The sequence below is a fragment of the Calliopsis andreniformis genome, chromosome 6, assembly GCF_051401765.1.
Source record: "Calliopsis andreniformis isolate RMS-2024a chromosome 6, iyCalAndr_principal, whole genome shotgun sequence".
NCBI classification, from domain to species: domain Eukaryota; kingdom Metazoa; phylum Arthropoda; class Insecta; order Hymenoptera; family Andrenidae; genus Calliopsis; species Calliopsis andreniformis.
In genome coordinates this window covers 7,520,481-7,534,461 of record NC_135067.1, presented here as the reverse complement: position 1 = coordinate 7,534,461, position 13,981 = coordinate 7,520,481, and the positions used below count along the sequence as shown (strand labels likewise).

The 13,981-nt window shown below is 35.1% G+C and overlaps 1 protein-coding gene across 1 annotated transcript; it reads left to right on the top strand.

Annotated features, from left to right (window-relative positions):
• The first annotated feature begins 12,459 nt into the window (after positions 1-12,459).
• On the top strand, positions 12,460-13,947 carry LOC143180256 (cation-dependent mannose-6-phosphate receptor). Its single transcript, XM_076379855.1, has 5 exons — positions 12,460-12,618; positions 12,702-12,816; positions 12,901-13,080; positions 13,164-13,373; positions 13,450-13,947. The coding sequence occupies exons 1-5, from the start codon at positions 12,464-12,466 to the stop codon at positions 13,501-13,503; spliced, it is 714 nt and encodes a 237-aa protein (XP_076235970.1). The 5' UTR covers positions 12,460-12,463; the 3' UTR covers positions 13,504-13,947.
• The last annotated feature ends 34 nt before the right edge of the window (positions 13,948-13,981 follow it).

Genomic DNA, 13,981 nt, shown 5'->3' with positions numbered 1-13,981 from the left:
TTTTGTAGGAAATAAAAGAATGGATACGCGAGAAGTTCCTTGGTAGCCGGAAGTGCTGATTGCTTGACGACGATGGTGAAAAGGGAAAGGAATTGATGTCAGCAGAGTTGATGATTTAGGTTGAGTCCTTTCTGGTATAGTTGGGAATGTTTGTCGAGTTTGATGGGAAAGGATTAAACGAGATTAGTTCTCATGAAAGTTGAAGATCCAGTTGCCGACATTGTACCTTGACGTTTATAAATTGCACGTTGTACAAAAGTTTCTTTTTAATGTTGCTATAGAGCGTAAAATACTAAACTATTCTCCTATTTAAAATTTCGGTTTATCTCATATTATAACAAAGTAATACTAAATATTGCAAAAACACTGATGGCTAATTTCACCTGTTTGGAGTATTTTTTCTTCAAAAAATATATCCCCTGCATACTTCAATGTGCATTGCATTGGCATAAAATTTCAATGAAGTTAAAATTGTTGTGTTCAAAATCGTACAATTTTGGTACTGCACTAGAGTCTCCTCTACCTGAAGCATTATTATCCAGACTGTACCTTAATATTTGAACGTTATATTATTTGAATATTCTGTTATCCAAACGTGTATGCAGCATTATGCAAAGTATTTGACAACAGGTGTCAGAAATTTCAAGGACTGTTTGTTCACGCCAAAATAGGACGAAAATCAGAGTCATTAATTGTTCCAAAAACTATCTAGCTTAAGACGTATTCTACTGCTGGTGTGCATTAGCCAAGTCAGACACAGTAACCTCAGTAGAATGAGTCCCAAGTTAGACACATGTCACACGTATTTTAGGCGTCTACTTGATAATTGAGCCGTTCATTTGCCAAAGCAATTAACTTCGCAAAAGGAAAGTATTTAAAATGATCAAAAATTCAAAAAATAGAATTAGTCACTTTGGCCTCTGAACGCTTCAACTAATAACTCAAAAAGGAACCCTGAAATACAATTTCGTCCATCTTCATTTTCGACCTATTTTAGCACCCAGAATCACCCCTTAAAATTTCTGACACTTGTCGTCGAACACTTCGTATAAAACCTAAAGCTATGCCTGTACTGAAGCAACAACGAGGAACATTTCGTTGCATCTTGTTGCTCCTAACATGTAACTAAAAACCTATGCGTGTTCAAGCATGTATGCATTTGTACTTTTCATTGTTTTTGTGTCTAGAACCTAAGCTTCAAACGTGTCCTACCTTTTTGTTATTTTTTACACAAGTAGCATCAAAATGTTGCTTATTCTTACTTCAGTGTAGACATATGTACCTTAAGATCCCCACCTGTAACCATAAACAGTAAATTCATTTTCCATCTCCCTAAATTAATTTCTCACTCCATGTCCGCATACGCTCAGGACACTCAATTATCGTGAAGAAAATAGCGACCCCGTTAAGAAGCTTGCTGGTGTTCCAGCTTCACGATCCCTTAACAGGGACCAGAAGCAAACCTCCAACCACTCAAACAGCCCGCAGCGCTACAGACGTTCGCTGCACAAAGGTCTTAGACGACGTTCGTTGCAGCGTCGGAGGAGGTCAGGGTGACCATTTGTCCCAGCTCTTCTATTCTCTATTACAGTGGAAAAACATCTGTTCTCGGCATTCTTTGCCGTATCGACTGACCTACTGTTCCTTTCTCGGCGTCGCTGGACGAAAGGATACCCAGTCTTAGCTCGATTACACCCGGATACATTATTTATCCGACCTCTCCTTTTATTGTCACTGCTTTTCGACGAGCCACCGCCTAGACTCCGCTTTTTCACCCGTTATCCTTCCGTCGAGCGTTATCGCGACGACTTTTGTACCCAGGCTTTCATTGATCACGCGATTTTTTCCTCGGTCGCAGGGGGGCCGAGCATCGATCAGCCTTGCTTGACGTGATCGATCGACGAGGCGGCGGCTATTGTCGTTCCTTGTCTTTTTGCCTCGAGCTTCCTCGAGAAGAAAAGCATCAACAGCGAGGAACTGTTGCGTGTCGGCGCGTCTGATCGAGCTCCGCTTTAGATAACTCCATCCCATGGCCGGGTCGTTGGATCATGGCTCCGAAATTATGGATGCACGCTGATTAAAGGGATACAGGAAAGTATTTTGAGGGAAAAATTCATTTTGGGAGAAAGATATGCTGGATGTAAACTATATTTGTGGTAATATTTTAGAGGCTGGTAGAGAAGCTCGAATGGAACTTAAAATGTCGTATGACGTAATGTCCGATTTGCCTTCATTTTGTAATAATAATGAAATAAAGTTAATATATCTATATTCTAAACTAACGATCAGAGAATTTTTTAATTTTGTAGATACTTTGAGGGGTAGAAATAGAGCAAAGAAATCTTAAGGGGGGAGACTCAAATAAAAGTGATTTTCTACAACTATTTTGCAACATAAACACTTGATGAAACGTGTTGCCACTGTCCATATGTATCTCTAATATTTGAAGGTATAAAATTTTTGTTGTCACCTTTTATTGGCCTTTTGTGAAGTAATAAAAGTTATTGTCCATGGATCTTCCTATCAACTGTGTGGATCGGCGTGTAGTCTAATATCTTTTTCGAATGATCTAGGAGAAAAAGTCAAACGAAGCTTCTTTTGTTATAGAACTACGCATCGTATGAACCTAAATCTTCTCCAAAAAAATACAACATTATAATAATACATGGCTCTGAAGGCAAATGTCTGATCTTTGCATAACATTTTTATTTTATTTACGCAATAAATATAGTTTAAATAACTAATATTATGAATCATGTAATTTCATACGACGACGAACTTATAGTTACGTATATGTAAACTTTAGATTAATTATTTTTTAAATTAATTATTTATTTTTCAGAAAAACGGGTTTAAGGTTTTCGTTTTAGAAAAGTCGATAGTGCAGTCTTCTTTCAAAAACGTCTTAAAATTTGACTTACTACATTCTTCAGATGCAAAGGCATTATTTTATGCATTAAACAAGAAATCTTTTTCTTTGACTCATTACTTGAGTCTATCCCTTTAATACATTTTGCAGTATCTGTTACGGTTTAACTTTTATAAAGCTTTTAAAATCGGAGATCCATTTCCTACGAACATCCCGGATTTTGAAAGCTTTATAAAAGTTAAACCGTAAAAGATACATCAAAACGTAACAAGACCTTTTTGCTTTATTTCTGGCTCTCAATGTATCTATAAAATTACAGAATTTTCTGACTGTTCGTTTCGAATGCAAATATGTTAACATGAAGGCATTATTATTGCTACTACTGTTGAAGATCAACTTTGGGAATGTATTCAAAATGAACTTACTATTGTTTTTAACACAGTTAGAATATTGGAAAATGGTCCACAGTCACTATTTTGACGAATAGAAGCCTGTATTCTTACAGAGGGAGAAATATTCGAACATTTTTTATAACTATCACAATAAATCAAAAATATCTTTAAGAGCTTATATCTTTTTAATAAAGCATTTCCAGACATAAGTTTATATGAACTTTTTCCATCTATTTGTCATCAGTAACACGTAGTATAAGTTTGGCTCTTTCTTTCATGGACACCCTGTATATTTTGAAGCTTTATGTACCCTTTCCTTACAAATCGTGGGAAGTACTGAGGTTGATTTATAAATTTTGCTGTATCCTGTTTTATTTAGTATTAACAATACCTTTTACTGAAAATTTAGAGAAGAAACATTCTCTCAAAAATTAGATCTTTGATTCTAAGCAGCATTTTATAATCTTAGTTTACGAATATACCTAAGAAAGTTTAACAAATCTATGGTTAATTTGATTCCGTGATTTTTTTATATTTTTTGAGAAAAAGTTATATAAAATGAGCAAAAATATGTGTGAGATAGACGTTTCTACTCACTCTGAAAACATACAAGATTGATCCTAAGCACACACCTCTTTCATCTGTATTTAATTATAGAGTTTCGCACGCCTATTCCAACCGTACAGAATTTAATGCACAGTAGAGACTCTTATATGTAGAACCATTAAGAAAACGCGAATACATTGCTGTGCGAAAGGCAAGAAACAGCAATACGCTGCCATTAGCCTAAGTCAGCTTACCATGCATATTCGATTTAACGACTCTTAAAATTGATTGCTCTCGAGTTAATTACGAATTACTAGCAAAGATCGTTCGCTAATAGTCACTACTCCCATTTGAAACTTTGAATGCTCCTAATTGTTCAATCGACAGTAAGTTGATCGTAAAGCAAATTTGTTTACCCGCACGAGCATCTCACTCAGTCGTTGTGATTTGAAGTCGATAAACCGATGCGTTAATATACAAGGCGAATTATTATTTGTGGAATGAAAGCAAGGAAAAACAGAAGAACTCGTGGTATTATAGACTTGTCCTATTAAATTTTAATGGTCTACTCTCACCATCATTTTATATGCACTACCCCTGGCAAAAAGTTTTCGGCCATACGCAGCAATACCGATTTATTTAAAAACATTGTAGTTTTTGAAAATGTAAAATGCTATCGTACCAAACCCATCTGATGTTCTCATATGTTTTACATTTATACAATAGCATTTTACATTTCGAAAACTGTAATATTTTGAAATAACTTCATATTGTTGGGTTTGGCCGAAGACTTTTTGCCAGGGGTAGTATATGATCGCCAATATTATAAAAATTCGACCAGTGGTGTAAGTAATTGAATTACGTGAAATTTTATCAAGTCAGAAAATTGACTACTACTACTAGTTTAATAATAAATTATAGGTGCTGTTTTCAAAAAGATAGAAATTAGAATTTTTCTTCGTCATACATTTAAGGGAGGAATTTCTTTTTAATATACTACTTAAGGTTAATAAACTGCCCTTTTCTTCAATATTCATATTTTCTTGATCATTCTCCGTTAAATAATCATTATATATATAAAATAAAAAGCCATTTTACTTCACTGTTTTATGTGATTAAGGTTGTTGGACTTGTTTTACATAATATGTATAAATTAAAAAGCCATTTTATATTGATTTTACATGACGAGGGAAAATATAAGCAGAATGTATGATAGAATCCTCTGTAAAAAAATAGTGTAATACTTGACTAATGTAGCTATATGAACATATGATAAAAATATACAGAAAGACTGCAAATACTTCACCATGAAGTACCATTAATAAAAACTGTTTAAAAACTCAAACTTTTACCACGAAAAAGGAGATTCCCCTTCAATACACTCGTTTACCTAATGTACTCCTGTCCAAACTCGTCGGCAGGAATATTAACCTACCCCCCCTCCTGCATATTTCTCGAGCGTCAGATGAAGACTAGAGCCAGCAGGACGTCGAGTGAATGAGAAAAGGAAAGCGAAACGGGTCAAGATCGGTAAAAAACGAAAAGCAAGCCGCTTAAAAGGTCCTAATAGAGCGCGGTGATCGCGTGGTTAATTGCCAGGCGCGTTAATTGACCGACCTAGAGCATGAGGACACGTTAATTCGACGAGGAAAATCCAGAATCGTGGATTAATCTCCAGGGGAAAGGAAAGTCGGTTCGCCAAGAGACGCCGAGTAATTATCGTGTCAGCGGCGTTGCTCCTATCCGTCGTTAATTCATCAGGAATCTGTCCTCTGGCTGGCTGCGCGAAGATAATCCACTTATGTGGCAGCAAGGCCTCACCGGAGACGGAAACCAGTATGTCAAAAGTCACTCGCAATAAATTTTCCTACGAGGAGCAGTCGTTCTTCGCCTTCGTTGTTAAAAAAAGAGCGTAAGCGTGAACGAAAAGTCGATTGTTTGTAAAAATTCTATGAGAATCCTTCGATTCTCCTCGAAATTCATGGCCGTGGAAGCCGATGCATTTAAGGACTCTGTTGATATCCCGCTGTTCGTCGTAAAAGGCCGAGAAAAAGTCCAGAGGATATAAAAATGGCGATATCGACTTGTCGGGTGACATCACCCTGAGGAAGAATGAAATATTGGGATCTGATAAGTCCTTATGCGGTTATCGCGTGCCATCAACGTTTCCCAAGTATAATTCAACGGTCGATCATGAATAAAAAGCAAAATTCGTGCAACTATCGAGCGATATCAGTATATCGAATGCAGTTCCTTTTCGAGGAAAAATTTGCCTTTTACGTGTAAGATGATACAGAAGCATGGGGCAGTTTTCTCAGGAACGATCACAGACATCGAAATGGAAAAAGTTGGTATTGCTTTCTCTCTAATTACTCGGGTATTTTTGTTTAGATATCTACATCTTTTACATACGTGACATTCTATGACATAAAATAAATTTCTGAAATTATACGAAGTCTGGCTATTGTAATTTGAGAATAATCTTGAAAAATAAGATAAAGAATTATTAGGGCCAATTATGCCTAATTAAAATGTAAAATAGTGGATCGATACGCTTATAGAATTGCAACCACCTTCTGCCTCATCTGATTTAATATTCTCGGTAAATATTACATATCGCATATCTTATATGGTCGAAAATATTATTATATAAAAGATTAGACAAATTTAGCCATTTTAAGTTTAATATGTGGAGTTTACTGTACTTACTCCTGTGCAATAAATGAGTAAGAACAGTTTATCATATTTAACTGAAAAAATGTTTCGTATTTGTTTAATTTCTTCCACATAGAAATTCAAGATACTACGAAGTCGGTGATCAGTTGAGTATGAGAAAATGAAATGGCCGTGTTTGAAAACGTACATACGTTATGTAATAACGAAAAGAATCATTTTTAATTTCCCGGCTGTTGTAATATAATAACAGAGGGAAAGTATTGCTATGGTTCAAAACTGTCTGGTTTTTTGTATTCAGTAACTATATAAAATGTAAGAATACTTTACGGATGCTGACGCGTAACAATGAGATCGTTGGAGCTTCCAAGCTGAAATTTCGGTCAGTTCTGGAAGCACTGCTACAAAGCTAACTAACTGTTGTCGCGAAACTTTTGCCAACTTTAATCCGTATTAACGGCACGGTAAATATGCAGAACGTGCTTCGGAGGTCTCTAAACCCTCGAGGATTTGTCGTACTTAGCCTGAAAATGCCTCTAATTAATGCATAAAAGTGATTTCAGTGTCGTATCGAAGACGTTTGTTTGACGATATGCATTCCTAGGTGAAACATTCCTTAAGACACTGTGAACTGTTATACATATAGGATTCATATAGTTCGAGAAAAAGGGTTCATATTAATTGACTTTTTACAAATTAAGTAGCACGTGCCTGTGCATCATATCTCGAAAAACACCGACTTCAAAATTCATGTACGCTCATGCAACACACCATACAACACTTGTGAATGTTTAAACACGCCACGACCTGGATTTGCATAACTGTGCCACGAGTTGTACCTAATGAGGGAAAAGTTTGACTCTAGACAAATGTGGATCGTTTACTACACAGAAAGTTTGCAAAATCTCATTACACGAGCTAGAATAAAATAAAGGAATTGGTAACTATGTAGTGTGGTAGATAATTGTGTTTTCTGTTATTCCATCTATAGAGAAAATAGTAATATAGTGGAGTGATATTACTTACCAGCATGTGTTAACTAAGCACCACACAGCACTGTTCATAAAACAGGAATAAAGTCATTCGTGATATGTAGGATAGGCTGGATAGGGACACAGACGAGTATACAGGATAGACTGGACATTCGATGAACTTCCGTGTCTCACGTTCTGAAATACCGACGGCTCGAGAAACCACTTGTTTTCGAGCGTCCTCTGCGATTTTTGAGCCGTGGATGTAGGAAACGTACTCTTTTCATGCTGATAGTGCAGGCAAACGAGAAAATATTCAGCGAAAATGCTATTTACAAAAAATATGTTGTTGCAAAAAATATATACCAGAGTGATGATATTTATTCTAAATAAGATGCTTATTTTTTTATGGCTAAATTCAGTGGAATAAGGAATTTTATGTAAAAGTACTAAGAAGCATTTACTGATTCCGAAATCGTTGTATCTATGTTATATTAATCAAGATATGCTTCTGATTACTTGGTGCACCCAAGAAATACGAAATTCCAGCAAAGAATACGAATGGCTTAGTAAAAGTGGAAAAGAAAAATGATTGAAAACTTTAAAGGTAGATAGTACACGAACCACGGAGGCTCATGGGGAGATAGACGAAATTGAGGGCCCATCGATCTTCATTCGCAAAAATCTTGAAGTCTGAAATCTAAACTGGTAAGCCAAAGACATCTGATCGACGGTCAAGCTGTTAGTGGACAGAGTGGTTAAGAGTAACCCAAGGTAGTCCATGATAATCCAGGAAGTTCTTCCAGAGGATCGCCAGGACGATTCAGACCCGCTGAAAACTCCGAAACGACTGACCAGAAGATTGTTATCCCTCGGACAACAGATTGTTTTACATTCATATAGAGAGCCAGCGGTCTCAGGGTCACTTTTGACCCAGCGTTTGTCGTCCGAGGGTTAGTAACAATCGCAAGCAGTGACTGATGCAAGTTATTAACATTTATAACTGTTAGTTAAAGAAATATTAAGAAGTTTTCAAGAGTTGCGAGATTAATCGAACGATAAATAATATACGAAAAGTTAATAATTTCCACATTTGTTAACTAAGAAGACACAAATGCACACTGTGTGTGATTGTTATTAACAACATGTGTGCCAGAAATTGTTGCACAGGTGAGTATTTTATGAAAAATATCAATTTCTCGCCAAATATTGTTCGTTAGATCGGTCTCTAAATCCTAATCAACCGAAGAACTTCTCTGATTGGTTTCTCATCTTCCTCGAGACAGTATAAATACCCCTGCAGGAGCACGAGTGTCTCACTCGTCGCGGGTCCTCCGGCGGGTGAGGACCTCCCTGGGGACCTGGGGGGACTCCTGGGCCCTGGACCTCGGTCCACCCTGGACCCTTGGACATCACTGACCAGTGGGCAGTGGTCAGTTGGCCGATGACCAGTGGTCATATTGGACAAACGGTCAATTTTTGCTCAAATTTTGAATTTATTTCTACTGTTGTCCCCCTTTACTGTTTCCCCTTTTTTATACGTACCCCACCTCCTACCGAGCTATATGTTGTACTTTGTCTCTTTATTACCGTTAAGTTTTGGATTCAATGGAATCCAATTACTGTTTCTACTTCTTATACTTGTCTTTCAATCATCTTTTTGCCTTACTAATCATAAGTTTCATTTTAAAATTCTTGTAAAGGGAGATCGATGGAACTTTGATTTTATCTATCTCCCTGTGGGTCTCCCACACAGCAACCTCCTCGTGGTGAGACCTGGGGCGGCTCTGTCCGTGCTAATGGCTATGTATCTTGTACTATATCTAAAGATCTAAAGATAGGCTTAATGTTGTAACTTGTTTCTTTTGTTAGTGGTCTATCATTTCTTGTTAGTTTTTGGGGAAGCTGCCTCAATTATTGGTGTATTTCTCTTGATACTCTGGGGTTTCTTCGATGGTTTTCTCTTTACTTTTTATCTGAAGATCGCTAATCGCATTCGCATCTGAATTGCATCCACCGTGGGATATCAGTGCTTCCTTCTTAGAAGATTTTTTTAATGTTTTTAATGTTTTTAAAGGAAGATCTGTGGAATATTGATTTCATCTATTTCTCTGTGTACCTGCTCTCGTTGTAACTTCCTTGTGGTAAAACAACCGACCAGGTAAAGAATAAACATTACCTTATGGGATTCTGTCTCATACTCCTCTGTAGTTTCAGATCTGCGTTTGTGAACAGTGGTTTTAGCAATTACATGCAACTCAATCACAAAAGTCATCACAAAATTGAAGCAAAACTTACCAGCGGTCCAGGATGACCCAATGGTCAAGCTGCTCACTGCTCAAAGTTGTCCAAGGAAGCAAGCTGGTCCTAGGACCCGCAGCGTGTGAGACCCTTGTGGTGCTCCATGTGTATTTATATCCTGCAAACAAAAGAAGGGAATCAATTAAATATGTACTTACTTCGTCACATAAAAATTGCAAAATTAATCGAACAAAGAGTATCCGCGAAAAATCGGTATCTCCCAATAAATAATCATTGTAGTAATAATTTTTACTGCATGTATTGTTAATATGTAACAATCGTAAACTGTGACTCGTGTAAATTATTAACATTTGTAATTATTTGCATAGCACAGTATACAGAACGTTGCAACCTTGTAATTATAGAACAATTTTTTTGTCTAGAAAAATTTTTTACTTTCGCAATATTCAATCGCTCGTTAAATTTTTCATAAAAATACTTATATACAGATGTCTCTGTCTGAAAATACCTACAGTCTAAATTTATAACTTTGACTATCCTTCAATATTAGTTTAATATCTTTAAATTATTGGTAAAATTATATGAAAACTTATTCCAGATATAATAAGGAATCACAGAGTTATGTTGTATTTTCGTTATATTTTTAACAACGAATTCAGAGAATCATATTAGAAATATTATTTAAACACATTAATAATTATACTAATAAATTCGATATATTAGAACATATTACATATAGAGTGCATCTCTATAAGTAAGTTTAAACGTCAATACTGTATTCATATACCTCTATTCTCCCGCCATACGGTAGCCATCTTTGAGTTCGAATTGCGCGCGTCGTTATTTCGTTCTTGGGCACCCTGGTGCTTAGTGGTCAGATGTGTGCGTGCCTTGTCGCTTTAAAACGTGTCTAATTCTGATCCAGGCGATTCTCGATTATTCATAAAGGTATATATTCTTAATTATGATAATCCTTAAACATTCAGGGTAAAATTTAACTCAATTTCAATGATTTGAATGAACAATGTCTGCTTGAAAAATTTGTACCTTTCGTTCGTTAATTGTATAGGCCTAGCGATACATGCCATCAAATATTTTCGTTTATCTGGTAATTATACATAGATTTTATGAATTTCGAATATTTTTTTCATTTTTAGACTTATTGTAATAAGGTATAGTGAATGTATTAAATACTTTTTTAAACTGTACATCTTTTTGTAATTGCCAGAGGCAGAGTGATAGAAAATTGTAAGGCTAAGACGAATATGCCACAATAATGTCTAAATTCAAATAATTTTTTAACATATGACGCATTTCGTAGATTATAGCTATATTTTCATAGGTTATAGTTACATTTTCATTGCTATAACGAAATGCAGGTAGTCAAAGATATATTACATTAATCTTTATGACTTTGTGTGTTATATGTAACAGATGAAAGAAGCTCAGCAAACGAGATTCGATACTCTCGAAACGCGAACGACATGCTTCGCATTCTCGAAACTGCGCGCGCAGTCTTCTTCGAATGGAATGATGTCGGTGTACAGAACTCATCATAAAGGTAAGTCTTTTACGATTTTCTTTAGTATTATTGTGGAATTTATCGAATTTGTATGTCTTTCGGAAACACGTAACATATCTTTGTGGTATTTTGCAACAAAATAACCATAACTTTAAACCATAAAACTATAAAACACCCAAGTTAGTTGTATTGCACTTATGTTTCCATACAGCTTTTGGGAAGGTTTTCAACGTATTTTTCTAAATAATGTTGCATTATTATTGAATTTTTTTGCATACGATTTCATACTGTGAATAATTTCAGCGCCCTATGTGGCTGCGGTATTATTCTTACAGTATTATTTACAGAGTTACCAATTTTATATTCCCTTTTTGGGTGTACATATATGCTTGAAAAACTTTTTATTTAATAAGTTACAAAGATATATTAACCAAATACTCTTGTGATACCTGGAGACGAAATCTAGTGCGAGACAAATGCCTAGCATGCCCAGAAACAGGAACAAAAAGAACTTAGGAAAATGAGTTTTTACATTAGGCGCGTGTAAAATGCTTTATTAGAACTGTTGTATGTGCAACTCAGCGCTAAAAAGTTAAGATATATTTGACTAAATATATCTAAAATTCGGTTATGTATATTGAGTTAAAATTTTAGACTTTTCAGCACAGATACTCAAAGAAAATTCATTTTGCTACTTGTTTACAGAGTGATCAAATTATTTTGCAAATATGTGTCAGATGATAAAAAGCCACGATTCTACATTTATTACAATTACTAATTATGTACTGCATAAGTCGAATCAATTGGCTGTGATGATTATTTAGTGTCATGGTGTTTTTAATTCACCATAAAATTTGCTGGAGGCAAAAACATCGATGTATTTATTAGTACCTATAAGTACTTTATCAATGGTGTACAATAAGTGTAATTAAAAGAATATTGAAACATAAGTTTCTATATTCAGAATGTATCGTTTATAATTATTCATTTAATTTAAGATTAAAATATAAAATTAAAAACAATTGACATTTAGGGGATAGACCACCTTGGTCATCTACTTTTTGTTTAAAAATGGATAAAAGAAAAAAGTAGAAAAATACGTTTTAGCTGTTTACTATTTTTTTTAAAACAAAAATGTTACTCGTAAGAATATAATATGAGTGACATCTTGCGTGAAGGTTTCGCGGTTAATAGCAAACCAACATCACGAAAGTTAAACTTAACGAAAATGTTGGGTGAAAATGGGAGGTTTGTTACGTTCATAGTACTGTTTTTGATGTTTTTCTGCGACAGAACGTCCTCAGAATGTGCACAATTAACACCTTGCTCCTGTATATTTTCCGATGGATACGGATACGACCTGTCACCACTCATTGATTTCAGGTTTACGGAAACACTATTCTTAACCTGCGTATACTTTTTGTGCTAAGTTGTTTTTCAAATTGAGAATAAATATTTCATTTTAGGAATTTATCAGTAACTTTCTTGGACAGCAATCATACTGTCTACTTCCACCCGTGCACGAATATGCGATTTTTTTCTAATGAAAGTAGCTCTTGTTCCGAAGGAAGTGGTGTATCTGTAAGGAACAGCACAAAGTATTTTTTATACTGTCGATTTTACAAAATGTCTGTTGTCATCTAATTTCTATCTTGCTCACCGTAGTTATGCCTTAAAACCGGCAACAAGGCTACTAGTCTTGGCACGGTGGAAGAGACAACAATATCAGTATTGTCTGAAACTCCTACATTATCGCTACATCATGGGACTCAGATTTCGAAAGTGTCATTAGTGTGTTGTCGTACATGTAACGTACATTTAATGGCACCTTCTAATAAGGATGATGTAGGTTTAAGAGATCATATAGAAAAGGAAGATAATACAATAGGATGCTTACAGAATTATTCCTCAGCTGTTTCTTATTTTAGGATTTGTTATTAATATCTCCATATTGCTGTAAAGCACAGTTGTCCACGAAAGGTCTTTCTACTGGTTCCGTGTTGGTTATTCTTCTTTTTGTATTTAGCGGCATATACTTCATTGGTGGAGCAATAGTATTAAAACTATTAAGAGGAGCAACAGGTTGGGAAATGATTCCTAATCACCAGTTTTGGCGGGAGCTTCCTTCCTATGTCAGAGTAAGTTCTGTGATGTATTTATTTTTATTATGTACTGTATAATTATGAACTTTCAAACTTGTTCCAATTTTCCTAGGATGGCATTGTCTTTGTTTTCAACTGTGGCCGTGACAGCTATGATAGAATATAGATTTAAATGTTTTTTAGTTCTGTGTTATTTTCAATATTTTTTTTCTTGTGACATAACTTTAAATGTAATGCTTGATTTCAGTTAATTTTGTTTTATATAAATACCACAAAGAATGTTCTGTTTTGCATACATCAAAGTAAGATGAAGGATGACTTTATTTAGATCTATTTGTTAAATTTTACTGTACAAAGAAATAAGAGTATTTTCTATAATATATTATTTTCTTGTATTTTTATAAGAAGAAAGGATGTGTTACTTTATACTCTGTAGTACAACTTTAGTCGACAATAGAGTTACGTAAAATTCATTATTCTTTTACCCCAAAAATTGTCTGATGGATATAAATTTGGAAATCAACAAAAATTTTCTTAAAATACACGAATCGTGTGTGTGATATTGCACATTCGTAACGCATTACATATTTTAGACAAATACTATGTACATATATAACAAAATATCAGTGATTTTGTGATGTAAT